At 30.6% G+C, this 22403-nt stretch overlaps 2 protein-coding genes and 1 pseudogene across 2 annotated transcripts; 2 read left to right on the top strand and 1 right to left on the bottom strand.

Moving 5' to 3' along the window:
- The first annotated feature begins 2739 nt into the window (after positions 1-2739).
- On the top strand, positions 2740-7637 carry LOC123273768 (annotated as a pseudogene).
- Positions 7638-10014: 2377 nt separating this feature from the next.
- LOC123273770 lies at positions 10015-13647 on the bottom strand. The gene is made up of 3 exons (XM_044741247.1): positions 13422-13647; positions 13129-13291; positions 10015-12337 (listed from the first exon to the last, which is right to left on the bottom strand). The coding sequence occupies exons 1-3, from the start codon at positions 13580-13582 to the stop codon at positions 10040-10042; spliced, it is 2622 nt and encodes an 873-aa protein (XP_044597182.1). The 5' UTR covers positions 13583-13647; the 3' UTR covers positions 10015-10039.
- A 254-nt stretch (positions 13648-13901) lies between these two features.
- LOC123273769 lies at positions 13902-17256 on the top strand. The gene is made up of 7 exons (XM_044741246.1): positions 13902-14147; positions 14264-14418; positions 14501-14581; positions 14654-14756; positions 16068-16195; positions 16764-16986; positions 17074-17256. The coding sequence occupies exons 1-7, from the start codon at positions 13916-13918 to the stop codon at positions 17208-17210; spliced, it is 1059 nt and encodes a 352-aa protein (XP_044597181.1). The 5' UTR covers positions 13902-13915; the 3' UTR covers positions 17211-17256.
- Positions 17257-22403: the final 5147 nt, after the last annotated feature.

The raw sequence follows: 22403 nt of genomic DNA on the forward strand, positions 1-22403 counted from the left end.
AAACCGAAAAAAATGTTTTTTCGGAATTACTTCGAAATTTTTCGTTTAATCAATTTAAACTTAAAGATCCTTTATGGGGCTTCAAAAGCTGCGACACAAAAATTATATTTTTGAGCTCTTCGAGTTCAAAATGTGAAAAACTGTGCTATTTGTTCATTCTTTAAATTTTTAATTTGGCAAACTATTCTTTTTAGCAATTAGGTCAAATTTTTAAGTAGGAAAACTTGATCTTTCGTATATTTTTAAATTATTCTTGCACAAACCATAATTTTTTATTTAAAGCACGAAAAGTATAAACACATGAATAGTTAAATAGTTAAAATATCTGAAAATTATTTCGAAAAATTCTGGAAGAAATTATTTTTGAAATTTTTATAAGGTATAATTTTGTAACATATCGTTCGATTTTGATTTTTAAAACGGTATTCAAAGTAGTTTTTAGAGTAGTAATGAAAAAAAAATCTGTATATACGGGTTTATGTTGAAAAGGTTAAAAGAAGCCCGGTAATTATTTTCGAAAAATATCAAAAAAATTTTTCGTAAATTTTCAACCAGCTGTAACTTTTGGACGCATCGATCGATTTTACTTTTCCAAATGGCTTTTCAACACAGTTTTTAAAGCGAAAAAAGTGGATGTCCGGGCAAATATCGTTTGGTTAAGAAATTTAAATGTTATGTCGAAAAAATACTGAGAAAAAAAATTTTGTGAATTTTTAAACAAATATAATTTTTGAACGCGTCGTTCGATTTTATTTTTAAAAAGCATTCGACGCAGTTTGGTTAAGCATAAAAAAATTTATAAATGGTTTTATTGTGATTTTTTCGCATCGTTTTACTGTAATACATTTTTCAAAATAATGAAGTAATAATTTTTATTACTCTTATTTATTTTGAAAAATGTATAAAGTTTTAATCTCTGCTTTCACCCTAGGAAGCCTACGCGATAAAATTCTCATTAAACCCCAGCTCTCCACTCTTCTACGACCTGAATTTAGACGAATAAGGTTTAAACAGAGTTTTAAGAATTTGAACTAGAACCCAAACTCAATACTTCCTCACCCTGATGCAAGACGATTTAGGTTGAAACAGAATCTTAAAATTTAAACTAAAACCCCAACTCACTATGCCTCACCCCTGATATAAGACGGAGTTAGGTTGAAAAAGGTTCTTAACTAGGGATAGAGCGGCATATGCTCCTACATTAAAGGCGAACTCCAGGCTCTACTAGGTTGAACTGGGGTTTTAAAATTTCGACTCAGGGGAAGCTGCCTTATGAGTGTATTATATCATCCAGGATGAAAGTTTATATTTTTAAAAATGTAAATAAATAAGAAATTACCTGTATCTTGCAAACATATGGACATTTTTAAAGCGTATAAAGCTCATTTAAGTGCTATTAATTAATCATTTAGAAAGCAGTTCATGAATTAATATATTTTTCTATTGAATTATTAAAAGTCGAAAAATCAAAACGGGTATACATTAAATTGTGCGCCGTATTAGATTCGCGATGTGCGTATGCGCAGATTTTAATTAATTTATAATTGACTAATAACGACAACCGGAAATCATTAATATAAAAAACATAGACCAATACAGACAACTTGGCTGATAAAGAATGCGATTTTGAGTAAAATTAGCCAGCTTTTCATAGAATGAGGTGCTATTTTTTTTTTTTTTTTTAGTAAAAATTAAAAAATTTGCACTTGTAAAAAGCTATGAGGGACCTAACGAAAATTTTGGTGGACCTATCCGGACCTAACGTGAGACCTATCGATTGGATTAGGTCATTTTTACTTCGCGAATCCTTGGATGAGGTGTACTGAATTTGCACCAGGTATTTTAATGTGTGTATTTTATTACATAGATGATTTACTATTATTTGACCTCTATTATATAATAACCTTTTTATTCCCCTGGATAGCCACAGTTTCAGACCAAATCCTCAAGTTGGTGTCAGATAGTTGCCACCAACTTAGCGACAACTTTGCGGTCAACTTCCGAATTTGTAACTGTTGGCGTCAAGTTGGCTACAAGTTTCTGAGAAAACAAGACCAATCTGCTGCCGCAATATGTCGCCAAATTTCTTGAGAAACTTGTCGTCAACTTGGTGCGAAAGAGTTTCGAAAGCAATTTTGCCGGACAACTTGGTGTCAACTTGGTGAACAACCGAGTTCATTTAAGACTTTGCCGTCAACTTGGTGACAAGTTGCGGCAGTAAATCGACGGAAAGTTGCGACCAATTTGGGGCTACCCTTAGTTTGTTATAAACGAGACCACCCATGAAAGTCTAGCGCTATTCAAATTTCTAGTCCATGTAAAATTAACATGGATGGTGATATATTCTATATCTATAGATATTATGTCCATTTATTCCACCAGGGCGCCTGCGCATTATCTTTTAGTACAACTGTTTTTTTAATTTTTTAATTTTTTTTTTGCACGGCTAATGATTTTTTTTTTTTTTTTAATATTTCATAATTAAATGAGCATTATGAGTCGTGCACTTTTGGATTTTCCAAACTTTTTTTTAAAAATCTACTCTTCCAATAGTTATATTCAAGATCGAAGTTGGACTCATGATAAATTTTAAAAATATTTTACTTTTCAAAAATGAGAAAATTTTGAAAAAGGAGATAATATGTAAGAAATGTGACGCTCAAAAGAAAAAGGTCCAATGACATTATTTTAAAAAGTTAATCCCTTCCTTGGATAACGAAAAAATTATTAAAATTTATCATTAGTTCCACTTTAACGTTAAATAATTTTCGACGAGGTAGATATATGAAAAAATTATTAGAAATATTCCAGTAGTTTTCATGACAGAATTTTGGAAAAATCTTACTTTTGCGTTTGTTTAAACAATTGTGCTAGTTTTTATAACGAAGAATAATCTACTACTATTTCAACTGCTAAATGGAATTTTTGGCGATTTTTCAATGTATTTCGGAAAAGAAAATCGATGTATTTGAACCCTTTTATTAAACGCCCTAACATTTTACTAGCGATTAGTTATAATAATAAATATTGTATTTTCTATTTCAGATACATGTTATGTGATCAAAATAATTCAAAAAAGTGTCCAGCGCGTTTACAATATGATGTCGATGAGAACAACGAAAAAATAAACTTCAAACTGACGAATAAACACAATCATAGCAAACCTGAAGTTGATGCTTTAATTCGTGAATTCAAGAATGAGTTCAAAAAACAAATAATCTCAACTTCGATCAAACCGTGCATTATATACACCAATTTATGTTTGCGGTGAGTTTTTTAGTATTTCAAAAGAATACACCAAGTTAAATTAAATAGTAGTAAAACTAGAGGACTTAAGATAATTTTTATTATTATATAAAAAAAATAAGTTCGAAAAATTTTTTAAGTACACGACATAATACTAATTGAAAAAAAAAAAATTAATCATATAAATATTTAGTCGTAGTCTATATACATATAGAGAAAGTTTATAAAATAAAACCAAGCGAGACCGAGGTAGTGACAATTGCGGACACTAAAAATTTCAAGGTCAAAACAAATCTCTCTAAAAAAAGTGATTTGGAGTAAGAATTAATCTCAATATATCGTGTTGTCAAGGTGTATACGCTTTTTACGACTGTTTGACGAAAACTTATCTTCATTTATTCCAAGCTCTTATTAATTTGTTTTCAATACCCTTTGATTAATTTTTAAATATAACTAAAGTAATCTTTATACAATTATCGTTACAATGGTTTACAAAACAAATTTTTAATTTTTTCGTCGAATAAATTTTATATACAAAATTTTAAACATAAAAACTTAGTACATAAAATTCATTCAACGAAATGACAAATAATTTCTTACTATATAATTATCGAATTAATTAAAAAGACTTTTGGATTTTTGAAACTTTTTGGTTTGCATATATGGCTTCTGATGCCTATAATATTCGAGAAGACGAATCATTAAAATATTGTATATGTTTACAATGATAATTAATTAATATTGAATAATTGTAAAATGTTTAAAAAAAAAAAAAATCAATCCAATTACTCTTTGCTCTTACTTCAATAAAAGACTGAGCTCAAGATTATTATGCATTTAAATATTGGACAAATATTATTTTGTTATTAAAAAACTTAATTAAAAAATTAATAAATGTTTTTTTATGTGGTATATGTTTAGATTTCCCGATGGTGCAGCGTTAGTTCCATTCACTAGCATGCTTTCTTCAATAAATTATTGGCGACGACAGATTCACCCTCCGCAACCTAAGTCGCTATACCAATATGTATCGTTCTTGCAAACGGATAGATGGAAAAGTTATTTGAGCCGTACCAAAAGTGAATTGCAACTAAAGTATATACAAAGCAGTGATAAATCATCAGCAGTTGTTTTGGCCGATAAAGAATATCTACGAACAATTAAGACCAGTCATTTATTGATTGATGCGACATACGAAGTTTGTCCCCGAGCTCCAGCAGAAATCTATTAATTGCTAACTATTATGGCTGTAGTAGATAAAAATGTAGGATGATGTTTATAAAACTGTCAATTTTAAATTGTTAAATATGATATGCATAAATATAACATTTATTTTCTTTGTAAAAAAATTTTATATCATGTTATTTTTTCAGACACTTCCAATCACATGGGCATTGATGACAAATAAAACAAAAAAGAGTTACACGGACATTTTAAAATACTTTAAAACCGAATTAGCTCCACATCGAGAGCGTCACGTCAGATTTCGAATTGGGAATAATGGGAGCCGTCCGATCATCTTATATCAATGCACACCCACACGGGTGTTACTTCCACTTTATACAAGTATGATGTTTCTAATAACTTAAATATTTTTAATCACTGTGGACTGTGAGAAAAAAGGAATCAATGGTAATCGGAAAAAATAGCTAGTCCTAGAAAAAATAGACTTGGAAAAAATAAATCCAGAAAAAATTGACGAAGAAACAAAATTCTGGAAAGAATAGTCTCGAAAAACAGATCTATATTTTTGAATATTAAATTGTCCCAATATTCAATCGTATAAAGGAGATCAAAATCACAAAATCCATTAAAAACTAAACCACAGAATGATGACAAGTTTTATTATTCGGTTTAATCATATGTTCATAAGTTATTTTTTCTGGTCTCTTTTTTCCGGCGCTATTTTTTCCTGAGTTATTTTTCCGGGATTCTTTTCAAACTTTAAATAAATTTAATTTTAGCTGAAACAATTCTCATTAAGAAATTTAACCATTTGTACTAAAAAAAATACATTAAATCAAATTATGATAAATGATGAGAGGCGATTAGGATGAAAAAAAGTACTAATCAGCTAGCGTTTAAATTCTTATGTATAATAGAGCCTGGAAAGGCTGAGAAATGCACAGTGAAATAGTGTGAATTAGAATGCTATCTAATTACCCTAATTTTCTGAGCGCAATCATTAGTTATCGTACACAATATTTAGAACTTAAACGCCATTAACTTTCACATTTTTAAAAAATTTGCTACACGTTTGTTAATAAAATTTGACACAGTGTAGTTTTCATATTAATACAATTAATTTGAAATTGTATGTCACTAAATATTTTCAGTTATAACAATACAGATATACCAAGGCAAATTGGACGTCATAAAAACTATTAGCGAGATATGTATCTAAAAAAATGCTTTTCTATATTGCTGTTCAATTCTATTATATTTTCGGTTATTTATAATTACGATGAATGAATCAATTATTGCATTACAAAAGAAAATAGTTTTCTAATATATTATCAAGGGATTGTAGTAAAAAAATTAAAAAATTAAATAATTACAGGCAATAATTAAAAAAACGTCCACTTTAAGATTAGATGCTTTGATTGGAGAAAGAGAAGACATTGGAGTTTTCATCAGAAAACTTTTGGGCCTTGCTCTGTTGCCAGCGACTGATATCGACAGAGCTTTTGAATGGCTCATTAATGATCACAAAGAAATGATCAAGGAATTAAATGGATTAATAAGTTATTTTAGAGAATACTGGCTTAAAGTCGTAAAACCTGAAAGATTTAACTGTTACCGAAAAGAAAACAAAACCAACAACAACATTGAATCCTACCACAGAGTACTTAGATTAAAGTTAGGATCGCATCCGTCAATCTGGGAATTCACAGGTATTAGTTTCATTGATAGTCTCGTAAAAAATACACCTAGGGCATCCCATGTAAATATTTTTTCTTTCGATTTGAGATAAATTTTGCTGCGAAGTTTTCTTTTAACATAAAACCAAGTTCTGTCACAGGAAAAGAAAAATAAATTATTTTTCAAAAGTTATATGGTTTCTTCTTTGAATTTTTCAGAAATTATGATAGTGACGAAGTTCTACAAGGTTTATTTTAAACAAAAATTGGAGGCTGTGAAAAAGTAATATTTTTAAAAATTCTAAATTTATAAAATTTTGAATTTCTTTAAATTGTCTCAGATAGTTTTAGACATTAAATTTTTGGCTCAAATTTATTCAAAAAATATCTTTTACGAATCGTAAAAGAACGAAATATGTTCAGGACTGCGTTTTCAGTTATTTTTAAAATGAATGAATATTAGAATTGATCAAAGTAGTGGAAATTTATGACTGACATCAAATGTTTAAGTCAAACTACATTACAAAATACTTTTTATTGATTTAACAAGATCTTAAAAATTTGTAACTAGCGTTTTTAGTTCTTTTAACAATATGGATTTAATAGAAAAATATTTTTTCGCATAAATTTAAACATTTCATTTTCGAAAAGGAGACAAACGAAGCTTTCTCTACTATTTTTGGGATCTTTCCAGATTCGTAAATCGTTCATAAATTTCTACAATAAAAAAACATTTTAAAAATCATATTTTTGGAAAAACTAATAACGCAATTTTTAAAATTGCAATTACTTTATAAATTATTGAAGTATTCTAAAAATAATTTTGAGCGAATTGATGTCAACCGGTTATATTTTAATTAATTTTAAACATTCCAAATTTTATGAATTTTAGATTTTCAAATTTTTTTTTTAAATTTGTCTTTCTTTCATAGCTTGAATTATTTTTTGTAAAAAGAACTCTACAGACTTTTCTCGTAATTATAATAGAGAAGTTCTAATAATTTAACTAGAAGAACTGAAGAAATAGTGAAATTTGATATATGCATATAACTTTTGAAAAAATTGATAAAAAAATTTTTTTTTGGTAAAACTGCTTCATAAAAACTAAAATTTTTGTTTTGTAAAAAAAAAGCTTCAAACCAAAATTTTTCGAAATCTAAAAGAATCAATTCTAACTAATTGTCGATTTGACATGGGATGACCCATCTACCTTCAATCAAAAGTTAAACTAAAATAAATTTATATTATACATATTTTCAGAACGTATTGCAACACTCCAAGAGTTGGCAAAAATAGAAAAGACTTCATTAGAGCTGAACTTAGAAATAAGAAGTCCCGAAAGTAACAAAATTACTCTAAAAAATGAAATGATGGAATATTTATGGGATTTATATGAGAATGGAACGTTGGATATCAATAACTTTTTACATTGTGCTAGTCAAATAACTAAAGCATTTAATAATGAGCATGTATGGACCAGTACAGATGACGTAAACAATTTTCTGATGCCTGCTATTTGAATTTATTCACATATATGTAAGACTCGAGGTTTATATTTTGTATACCACTCATATTTATTTATACATCTACAAGTAATAACCCGACAATGACTACGGAATGAGACATCTAATAAAAGCCAATATAATTAAGGGATGACAATGACTGGAGGACGTTGTACTAGGACCCATCGCGTGAGGTCCTCATGAAGGGTGGCGTCGGAATGCCCCTAACAATCTCTCTCGTAGTCCTCTCAACCCTCGTTGAGTGGGGGCGAGTCTTGTCACGGGCTGGGGGTACGGCCTTACGTCACAGATCTCGGGCCTCACGATACTCGACAGCCGTCAGCCTCGGCAATAAGAATAGCGTTGCTTACAGTCGGCTGTCCTGATGATGCTCGCGTCCTCGCGACTAGTGGTCAGCTGCTCGTTCGAGTGACCATGTCACTTTGCCTGCTATATCACTATTTTCGACCTAAAATAATATTCGAGTATTATCAGCATTTGAAAAATATAAGATATCATGCAATATCATGCAGCCATTCCTATTGTAAGATCAAAGCCGTTCTCGTTTTTATAAAAAATCAACAACACCCCGTATGAAAAAAACGTATATTCTTTTATTATATGTTTACATATATAAAAATATCTGGGGCATATATGTGGCGAAAATAAGTATATTTCATATTATGTATAAGTATATATCATGAAATTATATTTTTACCATATAATTTTTGATATATTAATGTGAGTATATATATACTTATATGCAATGAAATTATATGGTCATATATGGCACAAATATTTTACATAGTATTTTTAAAATTTACATGGAATCTTATATAGGATTTTTTATATCATTACATACATGATTTAACATATACAATATTATATAAATTTATGATATATTATGAAATATATTTTTTTCATATATTATGAAATATATTTTTTATTATATTCAAATTATAATAAATTGAAGATTAAGTCACCTTGAAAATCTAACAAAAAACACAATACTGTAATAAATAATGAAGAAAAAGATCTGAGTTTCCTCGTTGATTTTCGACGTTTTGTATCTTAGTGAAAAATATCATATCAAAAAGTAAAACAACATTCAAAATGTTGAAAACTGTAATTGAAATTTTAATCAGAAAAACTTTAAGAGTTACGGCTCTTGTACGATCAGAAAAAAAACTGTAAAATCAATTTCTTTCGAGTTTTAGTCGTTATTTTGGTCCACAGGATTGGAAATTCGTTTTCAACTAAACTACACTTCCAACCGCGTAGCATACCTATTGAACTTCAATTTTTTAATTGTTAGTGCTTGCCACTTCCATTCATTGTAAATTTACCCGTATTTTAACAAACATGGAACTTTCTATCTTATACCACTAGTATCTCGTCGAACAAGAATCTTTAACCCTTCAATACTCAGGTTATGAGAATTTTACTCAGGCTCGGTTTCAATCTTAATTATTTTCTTAAATTCAAATGGAAAGACCGCTTGAAATTTTTTTTACCTTCCGAAAATTTTATATTCTTTCTTACTGTTAATCAAAAAATTACTTATTTTTATTATCAATAACAAAAAAAAATTTTTTTTCGAAGACTATGAGATTATGGCGAGAGCATTAAGGTTGTTAAAAATCGAGCTGTTCGACTCTCTACGGTGTAAATTGGCTCTTTTTGGTTAGCGCTCCGCCGACATATTTGGTTAGATCATATATTATTTAAATGTGAGATTTTTTCTCATGGCGAGAGTAAAGAAGGTGAGCCGAATAACGTGGGTACTAAAGGGTTAAAAAAATTTTTTTTGAGTAAAGTTCTTATTGCAACAATTTAATCAAGAAGACATTAATTTATACTATTTTTTACAATATATCATTATTTATAATAACAGTATACATACATTTTACTAGATAATAATTGATAAGTAAATACATACAATTAAACTAGATAACAAAAAGTATTTTCACTCATCTTTCAATCTGTTGCTGTTTTGAAATAACAAAAAAACTGATTAACAAGAGTAATCAAATGTTTTTCCACAGGGTAAAGTAATAATTATTTCCCAAAAAGAATAATCCAAAATTGAAACTTTATTTAAATAAATTAATAAACTGTACGTAACATCTAAAATAATATAGGACCAAAAAATTTTTTTTGAATTTTTGGAATTCAATTATTTACTAACTATATAGTATATTACATACCTAGGCCAGTAAAATAAGAAAAGTCTCAGATCACATGTAATTGTTGGCCGAGGCGAAGCCGAGGTTGACAAACATGTGACCTGAGGCTTTCTTATTTACTGGCCAAGGTGTGTATACTATTTTTCTGCTCGACGTAGCCGGAATGTGGCAACTTTGTTTAGCGCAGCGGCCAGAAAGTTGCCACTTTCCGGCCGGAGGGCAGAAAAAAAATTTTTCTTTAAAATTAAGTCAGCAATTCCGAACTACATACATGAACGTAAGCTACTATTAATTTTAACTTTGACATTTTAAAAATCATTACTTTTTCTTTTATCATTTCAACTTTTACGGCGGCCAAAATTGGAATTTTTTTATCTAAAACAATAAAATGACTAAGTTTTCTGCCGTGTATGAAAGATTCATTATTTTTAATCACGTAATAATAACCAATCAAATAATTATCTTCTCCAGATCTCGTTTTTAAATTCAAGAAATGTTGTATCTCGAAAATTTTTCCATTTGTTAGCATGACGTTAAAATTTATTCGTTTTTTCTCGCGTTTATATTTTGCACTCGTTACGATTTCCCGGTGAATTTTACATCTAGCATAAGTGAAAATGTGTGTGTTCGAATCGACTACGATATTTAATCTTCTCAAAGCTAATAGTTGATCCATAGATAATGATTTCATTAAAGTTTTTCGACCTAGTATTTTACATTCTTTTACGGTATTGTTTTTAACTAATTTGTAATTCATTAAACGATCTAAATAATTTTTTTGTTGATAGCTTAAATCATTTTTACACAAATTATACAGTCGATCAATCACACATTTTAATCTAAATGAGTCACAAATTTGTATAATAACTCCATTAGGACTTTTCACACAATTTTCTAAAGTCTGGTTGAAATCCTCGTAAATAAATGCACTATGAGTCCAGAGAGGGCCCCAATTTTCAACGCTGATAGCTAAATGAGTTAATAAATGAACATTAAAACTCATGAATTTTTCTCCGTATAACTCTTGAACTCCCTGAACAAACTTTTGTAAGCATTGATTGGCATAAGTTAACTCCGATTTCATTATTGATCGTTTGATGAGTATTGATATTCCATCAACTAACAACGCCCAATGATCAACATATGTTTTTGAAAAGTATATTTTAAGTAGAGGCAAACTGTATGCCAAAAGAAAGATAATCCACTCGTGAGCTTTCCAATGAGTACGATCTGTTAAAGGTCTTGGTGTCCGGGAAAAATATGACGTTGGTAGAAATGATGTAATGAAGGAGTTTGCCGATTCCAGAATGTCTCCAAAATAAAATTTTTCATCTTTGTTTAATGAGCTAAACCATAAATCTGCAAATTGACGGACAACTCCTAGTCCAACGCAGTGCATCCAGTCGACATCTAAATTATAAATAATATTGTAATTTGGAATTTCACATAAGATGGATAATTTTTTAACTCCTTTTCGATCTTCGACGTTTTTTTTCTTAGCATGAGTTAAAGTTTGGTTGTGAGTTCTTAGTCCTTCACCGAAGAAATTTCCATTTACGATTGGATAAGCTCGGGTGAATCCATTACCTTTACTAACTCTTTTCCCTGGATGTAAGCATAGACCACATCCGTACTCTCCATTAAATTGTTTCACACATTGTACAAGAGGACGAGCAACCGAGTCGCATACACCCATCAAGGTTACAACTCTTTTGCGATATATTTGACCTTTATATAAATATGTGAAACCTTTGTCAAGAAGTTTCTTTGCTTCATCTGTAAACGGCCTCAAATATCCGTTCATATCTTTTGGTTTACCGGAACCAAACCAGATGCTAGAGAGCATAATATGATTTCTTCGTTCAAATGGATTAAGCTCGTTAATCGAGCAAAGTACAGGGTAAATCGAGGTATTTGAACTCTCAAAAATAGGAGCTCCATCGACGCTGTAATTGATTGAAATCATATCATCGTGTATTACTTGTTTCTTGTACATTTTTCCGTCAAAAATGTCTTCTATAGCATATTTATTTTCTTTCCTTCGGCTCAAAGAATACAAGTTATGGGCATCAGTAGTTTCAAATAATTCGCGTAATTGATCGGTTAAAGGTAGATGTAAAAATGAACCTTCATTAGACTTAGGATCGAATTTAGTTAAACAATTATTACAATTACTTGAACAGTTACTTTCACTACCTAAATAATTTCCACATTGAATACAAATATAGTGAGTTGTAATATTGTGCGAATAACGATCAATAATTGTTTTCCAATAATATTTAGAAGTCTTAGCACCCGCAGTTGTTGAGAAAATATTAAGTAAATTAGCGATATCTTGTGCAACTGTATGAGTAATATTTCTTCGCCATTTAATAGCCATGACAAGAAGATTATTAATAAGATGATGTTTTGGTATGGTTCTTGGGTTAGATGCAAGATTGTTTGGAAGATCATTATTTGTTCTGTTTGCGTACTCATCAATAACTATAATATCGATATTGTTGGAAGATTCTTGATCATTCGGCGGGGTTTCTTGATAATCCTTTAAAAAATATATACATTTACTAATATAGTGACTTGTGAAAAAGTTTATCAAATATAGAAAAAGAAAAAAACTACAGAACTGATGATTATAACATTTATAAAACGACTGATATATCCCAATATTGCAAAAATTTTTAAATATTTAATTAATGTATTATCCATTAATCAGCAATATTAATAGTATAAAAAGTTTTATAATAAAAGACAGAAGACAGAATATCACTATGATTGGTGTCAACTCAATTTAAATCAAATCATTAATATTTAAAAATATAATTTTTCAATTTTCGAAAGTAAACTTGACAAATTTGATTAAACAAATGAATTCAGTTGAAGACAATCTAAAGATTTGTGATATCACAACAAAAAGTCATTCCAATTAGTCTGTTTTACAGTTGCAAACTTAAAAAATCAATTGTATAGTAATATCTACATGATAATTGTACCAATAAAAAAGCTGTGTTATAATGAAAGTTGACAGTAAGGTTCACAACGACTCCAGTTGACTTACGAGTCTGTGAGAAATCACTCCCAAGGTAAAAAAGCTCCTAAAATAATTTTTGAGGTTTAAAGTTCTATGAAATTCATATGTGAATCACGAAAAAAGCTGTGATTTGATTCTAAAGTGTGCATTCTCTGAATACAACTTTTTATTTACTCTTTAAAAATAAAATATATGAATTTTCCTTGAAAGAGCCTATATTTACTTACTTAATTAAATTTTCATTAATTTATGTTTGAAGTAATTATAGCTGAAATATATTTTAAAAATTATCAAATTATGATTACCATTTTAATAGGTTCTAATGCTTCGGCAATTCCAACATTATCTGACAAACTTTCCTTACAATTTTGTTCCCCATTAGTTAAGTCTTTAATCTCGGTGATTGTTTTACTACCATGATTTTCTGATTGCAACGGAACCGACTGTATTTGTGTTGGTATAATTTGTCTATAATCACATTATTTATTATTTAATAACAAATTTATACAAAATATGTGAAATTACCGCTAATTTTTTCTCAAGTTCTGCATTTAATTAAAAGAATTACAATCTACAAGTTGCTATAAGCCATACTCACTGACTCTTTTCTCGTTTTACACGCCAATCATATTTTGTTCGTTTTGGAATAGTCATTACACTTCCAAAAGTATTATATTTTTTGTATGGACCTCGCCTTTTTTTTCTGCTTGCTATTTTTACGTTTTTTTGATTATCTCCAACTTTTTTTTTCACCGACATCTTAATAATGCAGATTTCTTAGTTTGACAAACAACTACCGATACCCACTACTGATATTCAATACGAAGTATTCTTCTGTTTACAAGTGAAGTGAGCGTTAATTTTTTAAATGAACATCAATTTTCATAACAACTTACGTCTGACAGCTGTCATAAAACTGTAGTTAAACTAATTACATTAATTTCCATTTGTGAATTAATTTATCTTATATTAATTATAGGTGTCTTCATATTAATATATTAAATATTTATTGTTCAAGTCTGCAGTTATTTCGTAAAATTTATCAATTAATTAGATAGCTTGTAATTAAATAAGTTTTGCATAGTTTAAGGAATGAATGCGGTTGAATTAAAAAAAATATTTGCCCTCGTGCAATGGGTTGGAGGGAAATTTGACAAAACATACACTCCAGGCATTCCAATAGAGTGGATTCGTGATTTTGATGTCAAAAATTTCAGTCCATTGGAAGACGAAGAGACTTATTTAATTGAATGGCGTCACAATAAACCAATCAGACCAAAAAATGGATGGAAAATTTTTGATGCACGTGTTCTAAAAATATCTCGTAAATATTCATTTATCTACAGTCATTATTTTATTCACAGACTATTTATTAACAGTTTAATTATTTAGAGGTTATTTATTGATAATTTATTGACTGATATTTTATTTCATTTAAAGACAATATAAAAGCATTGAACAACGAAGCCACTCTGTTGGAAGGCACCATTACTCCGTTAAAAAGTAAAAAAAATCAAGAAACTTCCTCAAAAAAACGTAATTTCGAGAATGGGTCCGATGATACAGAGGTTGGAGCATCTACTTCAAATCATTCAGTAATATTTTTGTCATTTACTTTGAAAAATAAAAACGGTACTATCGGCCAAGCTTTTATTTTTATATAATAATAATTTACAGTCAAGTAAAAAATTGAAGCAAGGATCAAAAGCTGCAAAAAAAAATAAGAAGGCTGCAGATGAAAGAAATATTCCTTGCCAAGTAAGATAGTTTTTCTAGTTTAATCACAGTTTCATTTTATTAATCATATTGTCTTTTGTATGTTATAATGAGGTTATTGAGGATAGTTATGTTTCGAGTGGTGATGATGAGATTCCTGAAGTTATTCAGCAGAATGATCCAAATGATGTTCCTGTCAACCATCAAAATGATCGTAGTATAAATTATTTCATAAACATATGTTCTTTCAGAATTATAAATGATTTTATTTTTTTTAACTTCCCGCTAAGAAAATTTAAAATCTTAAAAATTCGGGAAGTTATTAGTTTTACTCCATTTTGCGAAAATGGAGTTAACATAACATCTTGACGCTTTGAGTTTCGTTTTTTTAAATAAACAAGGATCATTTTTTAACTCCCCCCCAAAAAAATCGAAGATTATCACAAATAAAACTGTTAAAAAAATTCTTTTTGAATCATTTTTAAATGGCTTATTGGATCAACTTTAAAATCTAATCTACTCTTCACCATGGAAAATCACGTCGCTCGCCGCTAATCCGGTCAAAATCAGTTGATTCAAACTTTAAGATTTTTTATGAGGCTTAAGAAACTGCGTTGAATACCGCTACCCACGTGAAAATCGGTTTATTCATGCGAAAATTATTGCGATTTGAAAATTCAAAGAATTGTGTTTCATCAAACTGCTATTGGAGTATTGAGCTCGAAGAGCTCAACATGATACAAAAATCATATTTCTGAACTCGAAGAGATTAAAAACGTAATATGCAATTTTGAGCGCTTAAGTACAAAATGAGCGGGAAGTTGCAGGGATGGTCTTCAGTGTCAACCGTCGTCCTAATTTTTTTTTTCAAGAAACAAGACTAAGTTTTTTTTTTTTTTTTTTTTTTTAAATAACCGAGACTCCTTTTTTTTTTAAATAACCGAGACTCCGTTTTTTTTTTTTTTTTTAAATAAACGAGACTCCGTTTTTCTCAATAAACGAGACTCCGTTTTTTTCAGTAAACAGGACTCCGTTTTTTTACAATAAACGGGATTTCGTTTTTTTTTACAATAAACGAGACTATTTTTTTTTTTTTTTACAATAAACAGAACTACGTTTTTTTTTTTTTTATAATAAACGAGACTCCGTTTTTTTAAATAAACGAGACTCTTGAGTTCTTCGAGCTCAAAAGCATAGAACAGCAATTTTTTGAGCTCGGAGAGATCCAAATAAGGAAGAGTTCATATTTTAGAGCTGGAAAAGCTCAAAAACACCGTGAAAAGCTAAATTTTGACCGTTTACGTATCGAAATAGGTACAAACATACAGACACCGTCGTAAAAATAGTCACAGCGAACATTCCTAGGACCTCAAAACGTCGCGATCAAATGAAACTTCGATTTTTGCAAAACGGAGTAAAACCAATAACTTGATTTTCAATTTTCTTAGCGGGAAGTTAAAAATATTTATCATAAAACCATTTTTAATTTTAATACTAATATCTATAAACATTATGATATAATTTTCAGATAATGAAATGATAATGAATAAGCTTTCGGAACTGTGTGCTGAAGTGAAAGATATAAAACAAACTCAAGCGGTTTTGATTCAAGCTCAGAATAACCGTCCAAATCATCACGGTGATGAGAATGAACCAGTAAATTTTTTATCCTCTACTTGGTTAATAATAAATATTCAAAACATTTATGCAGTAAACATACATTTGTGTGTCAGAGCTCAGCCACAGAATGAGTTTACATTCACGAATTAATTTTCTTGATTCAAATAAATACTTAAGAGAACCAGAAATTTTAGTTAGGAAAAGAAAATTTTTAAACCAATACTAATAAAAAATTTAACTTGATTCAAGACAAAAAACCTTAAACCAAGAATATACCATTCTAAGGAAAATTTTAAGGAAAATGATGTTCTTGAGTAAAGAAAGTAAATTCTTAACACAAAAAAAATTTACTCACATCAAAAATGATTTCTTGAGTCAAAAATTTATTCTCTTTACTCAAGAACATCACATTCTTAAGAATGGCATTCAAGAATCTAGTAAAATTTTTTATTAATGAAGAAAATTACCCTCTTAGGAACCTTTTTTCTTACTTAAGCACAATTGAGGTCTTCCTAAAAATTTTCTTGACTCAAGCAAACTTATTTCTGTACATCGTTGCACTTTTTTTAATTTTAATTTTAAATTAATCAGAACTGTTTTTAAGGTCGAAATTGGTCACCAAGGATCAAATGTATTCATTCCTCGCAAACAATGGGAGACCGCAGATAGTCGCGATACATTCCAGGGAATGGGTAGATCGTTAGTTGCGGCGCTTTTTCCGGATGAAATTTTATTAGCTAGTAATTTGCGTGGAGGTGCTAGTAAAATCAATAAAGATGCTCCCGTTCGCCCTGCACTTGATCAGAATGTTATCAAAGCTATTGAGGGTATATTTTTTCATAATAATTACTCGCCTTAAAGTTGAATTGTTTTATATCTGTAAAATTTTAAGACTCAAATAATATTCGGTACAGAAGCTGTAATGAATAAATTTCCTCGAAATTACAAACGCGCATTATTTGGAATGGCCATTAACAACATGCTTGAAGAAAAGCGTCGTAAAAATCGAGCGGTCGCTGAGCCTGATGAAGTTGAAGAAGAAGTTCAGTAAAGTCAAGCATTCAATGGACTCTATTTAATCAATATGTTGATTCACGTTATCAGATTATTTATATTTTAAATCGAAAAATATCTGTTAATAAACATTAATAAACAAAACTCATTTGCTAAATTAATTAAATAAAATAAACTTTAGATTCAATAATATTACTCTCTAGAAATTTTAAAACTTTTATTGACACATACACAGGAATAAGTCGTAAAAAAAATCATTACACAAGATTCACTACAATGACAATAACAAAATATGATATAAAATATATAATTAAGGATTTAATATAAAGTATATGGCTTAAAGTATATGATAGAAGATGTTATTAAAAATATACAATAAAATATAAGTTCAAAAATAGATCATAAAATATATGATTCTCTTAATATAAATAAATATATGATTTGCAGTATACAATGAAATATATTTACATAATATATTATAAAGTATATGTTAAACAGTATACTTTAAATTATATGATTTTAACTATATAACAGCATATACATAAATCATCTATGTTAAAAACTATTATAATTATATATTTAATCGGCGAAAATATCTATATGTACCTTTTATAAAATTGTATATATAATTTAATATATTATCATATACTTTCCGTACATTTTCTAATATATTGTTTTCGTATATCTTTTTTTCATACGGGACATTACAATTAGACAATAATCATGTGCATTCTCTACCTACTGGACCTCAGGGCATGTGTCTATACCGCTGATCCAGTCATACATGCTTAAACTTTAGAGCCGACCATTGGCACCAGTGACTTCTGCATCTGACCTCAGCCGTCCACCGGATACGAATCACTATTCGCCATATAGCTTGTCTGCAGCTCTAAATTTTAACATTCCATTCAATTTTCATGCGTACAATTTCAAGCTTAACCCATTTACGTCGTTAGTACTCAATAACGACTGCATGCTTCGTGACAGATATCACTAAAACCACTAGCAGTACGGAGAAACCACCGCCAACCGGCGCTTGATCGATTAAGATCTTCGCAGTTTCTCGACGTAACCACCAGGACGTTGGAGTCGTCGCCCGGTCATCACTGACCGCCCGATCGTTCAACGATCACACGACTCATATCGGCTTTCTCAAATTATATTTCAATTAGTGCGGGGAAGCCACTGCCTTACGGCACTTGATTGCTTCCTTAATCTTGCAGTCTCTCGACGCAACTACTAGACGATGACTCCCTAGCCAGCATTAGGATGCAAATACTCCTCCATCTGGCCTCCATTTGTAATGAGTTAGCTCATACTCGGTGCACTAATGAAGTATCCTAGCTGCTACGGAACTCAGGATCACTCCAGCTGTTCACCAACTCCTCCAGGTTCGCACTCAATAAGTGCCGATTGTTGCTGCAAACCGCTTAACTGTCCCCTGACAAGAGTTGAACGGCCAAAGTGATAGCCCAACTCAGCTTCTTCCCTAGAACACAGTAAGAGTGTCGACGAAGTCACGTCTTACCACTGAAAGCCCGTCAAGATTCCTGGTCTGCCGTCTACAATCATAATGACGGTTCATGACGTACTTCGATGCAACACGTTCGTGCATCTCATGCACTATCGTCAATTGTTGAAAGATCTTCAACAGCTATCGCTGCCGTCCATACTGACTTGGTAATATCTGTACAACGGTTACTCGAGCAACAGACGTATCCCAGACGAGTTGATACTTCAGCACTCGTCAGGACCACCTTCGAAGCCTAGTCAGAAACTTTGAAGACATGAATTAACATTTTAGCTAGAGACAGATGTAATGCTCTCGACGATATATAAATCTCATCTTCATCAAGCCTTAATTACAATAACTTAATAATTATTTTATTTAATTTTTAATGGTTACTATGCTCACATATTCTATCGCTGAAATTCCAGCTTGAATTTCAATCATATTTTATACAGGTACGAGAAACCACATTTCGTTCACTCAACATCCAAGAAGGACGTATAGCTGATTCCCCTTACTTTAAGATACTTAACGTACTCAATGTTAAACCATAGCAATTCTAACAACCGATACCTTATAGCTGATGTGACAATATACTCTAACCAGTATCCACGACCCCTTTTTTTGAGGTCCAGTTGACCTGACTTTACTACCTGACTATTACTTGTCGTAAAATTAACCCGCAGTCTTAAACAAGACTACTATTGTTTAAGGGACAGTAACTGCGCTACTGTACAGATTCAAAACCAAACTATTTTGGCAATTACGTAAATATCGATCTTGTTGACCGACGTTTCTATTACTTTAAGATCTTAAAATCTTGTTCTGTCGGCAGGGCATTTAATAATTTCGTAGTAGTCCGATATCACATGGTGATTTTAAAAATGATAATTTCGATTACAATTTAAATTTTGCAAACTTCATCCGAGTATTGTACGATATTAATTAACAATGCTCAGTGATAACTCTTCGCAAAAATACCGATATGAATTTAGAATATAGTGCTGAATTATTTAATCGCTCATCTAATTCTTCATCTTTCTAGTATGCAATTAGTACATCAATTAATGACCTAGCATTCACAATAATCGACTTCATAATCTATACTAATATTATAAAGGGGAAAGAGTTGATTGTTTGTTTGCATTGAATGGACTCCGGAACTACTGAACCGATTTGCAAAATTCTTTTCACCGTTGGGAAGCTACACTATCCCCGGATGACATAGGGCTATATTATATTTTCAAATTATTGTTAAATACCCTGCGAAGCCGGGGTAGACTGCTAGTCATTAATATTATTAATTATTTATCTTTAACTTTCATCCATCAACTATATACTTTGGCTCAATTTATAACTGACAATTCTACTTACGATATCAAACGCTTAACTATTTTATTTACATCTTGTTTAAAAATGTCTAGCCAATTCGATATTATTACGGATGTTAAAATTTGTTAAATAACATCTCTTACAAAACTATCTGATTTTTCTAACTCAAATGATAGTGCTATCATACTAACGTAAGGTTGGTGAAATTAGATAATTATCTTTTGTTTTAACTAGCTTAAAATCAATGCTAAGGAGCATTTCAATAATACACTATACAATAATTTTTTACAATCTATTGTAGAACTACTTCGTCCTTTGTGCATTATACCGATGAGTTTACTTAGCCCGTAACCGACACATGGTTGCCACTCAACTTTTTAGTATTTACAATAAGGTAATAAAAACAAGGGTTTCTTGCGAGATAAAGACTCGGCTGTGAGAAAACTAAACCCGGAGGTTTCCTCGTATAGTAATTCTAATACTATGTCCTTGAAACCATCTGTTTTGTGTTGATATGTTTTTAAAATTTTCTTAAACTCGACTCAACATACTCTTTTTCTACAAACAATGAATTTTACTTATTGAGTTACTTGCAACACACGTAATATTTATTTTCAACGACTAACGAAAAGGATATTTTGAACTTTTCAAAGACTTTAACTAGAAACACTTTTATACCAACATGTGTTATTTAGGCATTTCGAATTTCTACGTTATAACTATTTACTAGTTTCTACTTTCTCTTTTTTTTATTGTTCACAAAATATATGTGACCGCCGGGTTCTATTTTATAGTTTTGCCAAAGATAATTTCTTCAAACTTGGTGTCATATATTTTATATATATTATTAACATGCTTATTCATTATTTTTCAATCAGATTTGAGTATATATACTAACTATACCTAATAATAAGTTCGTTTTCCGAATTGTTAATCTTTGCAATTTGCAATAACTCCACATTAATAAAATCAATCATTATACTCTCTTATAGCTAACTAATATCCAATTGTAACGATTAAAAATCAAGGCGTTACTAAATTATATTGTGATTCTGATTAAGACTACTGCTTATTTATTTTGAAAATGTATAGTTACTTATAACCGCGACAACATTCTTTGGAACCGCATAGCGAGAGTACTCACTACTTGATCGCGCAAGTATATCAATGCTACATCCGGTATGCATAATTCGGAGTTCTGCTTCATTATTTATTAATTTACTATTTCTTCATGCTATTACAATTACTACTTGCAATAACACTTTATTTATTATCGAGCAAGCATTACTAAGCCTACTTGATTATACCTCTTAATATACCAACTCAAGTTGTATCATAATTAGTACTTTTAACTTCTACATTACCAAATTTATCGTTCATTATAACCATGACACTCAGTGTCGTATTACCAAATGAGCGATGATGAGTTGACCAGCTTAAGGCCCTGATTCCTCATTTGCTGATGAACTATTTTATCGTAATCATCCGTTGTTGATGTCACTCTGACGTTGAATCAGCGTAGTAAACTTCTTTTTGCGTTGAACTCCTATCATCCATTATCTGCAACCCGATTTCTGGTGAACTCGCTGAGGGAATGCAATTTCAGTTGCCAAAAACAGATCACCATTGAGTTGTTCTGCTTCTTCATAATTCCACCTTCTCCCAGAGATGCTTTTCAGTCCTGGTTCCTTCTGCAAAGTACCGAAACTCCTCTACAAAAGCCTATCTCTTGACCGCAGCTATGGATATGCCTCTTAACTACTTTTTAATTTTTCAAGAGAAGTTGCAATTTTACTAGAAGATGTAGTGCAACATGACCTTGCAAGTGATCTAACCACGAAGTAGCCAAATTTCTGAGGATTGAGTAGAGTTTGGACCCAGCACTCAACTCTATTGATCCTTGAAACTGATGCAGAAAACCACAATATTTGCACTAACAATAACTTCTCAATTATAATTAATATATTATAACTTATTATAACATTAATACACCACACTTTTCCAACGGAACACGGATTTCCAATCCCACTTCTTGGATCTGTAAAGACTCGAGGTTTATATTTTTGTATACCACTCATATTTATTTATACATCTACAAGTAATAACCCGACAATGACTACGGAATGAGACATCTAATAGTAAAAGCCAATATAATTAAGGGATGACAATGACTGGAGGACGTTGTACTAGAGCACCCATCGCGTGAGGTCCTCATGAAGAGTGGCGTCCGGAATGCCCCTAACAATCTATAAATGGTCCTCTCAACCCTCGTTGAGGTGGGGCGAGAGGAGTCTTGTCACTGGCTGGGGGTGCGGCCTTACGTCACAGATCTCGGGCCTCACGATGCTCGACAGCCGTCAGCCTCGGCAATAAGAATAGCGTTGCTTA

The sequence above is a fragment of the Cotesia glomerata genome, unplaced genomic scaffold (assembly GCF_020080835.1).
Source record: "Cotesia glomerata isolate CgM1 unplaced genomic scaffold, MPM_Cglom_v2.3 scaffold_130, whole genome shotgun sequence".
NCBI lineage: Eukaryota > Metazoa > Arthropoda > Insecta > Hymenoptera > Braconidae > Cotesia > Cotesia glomerata.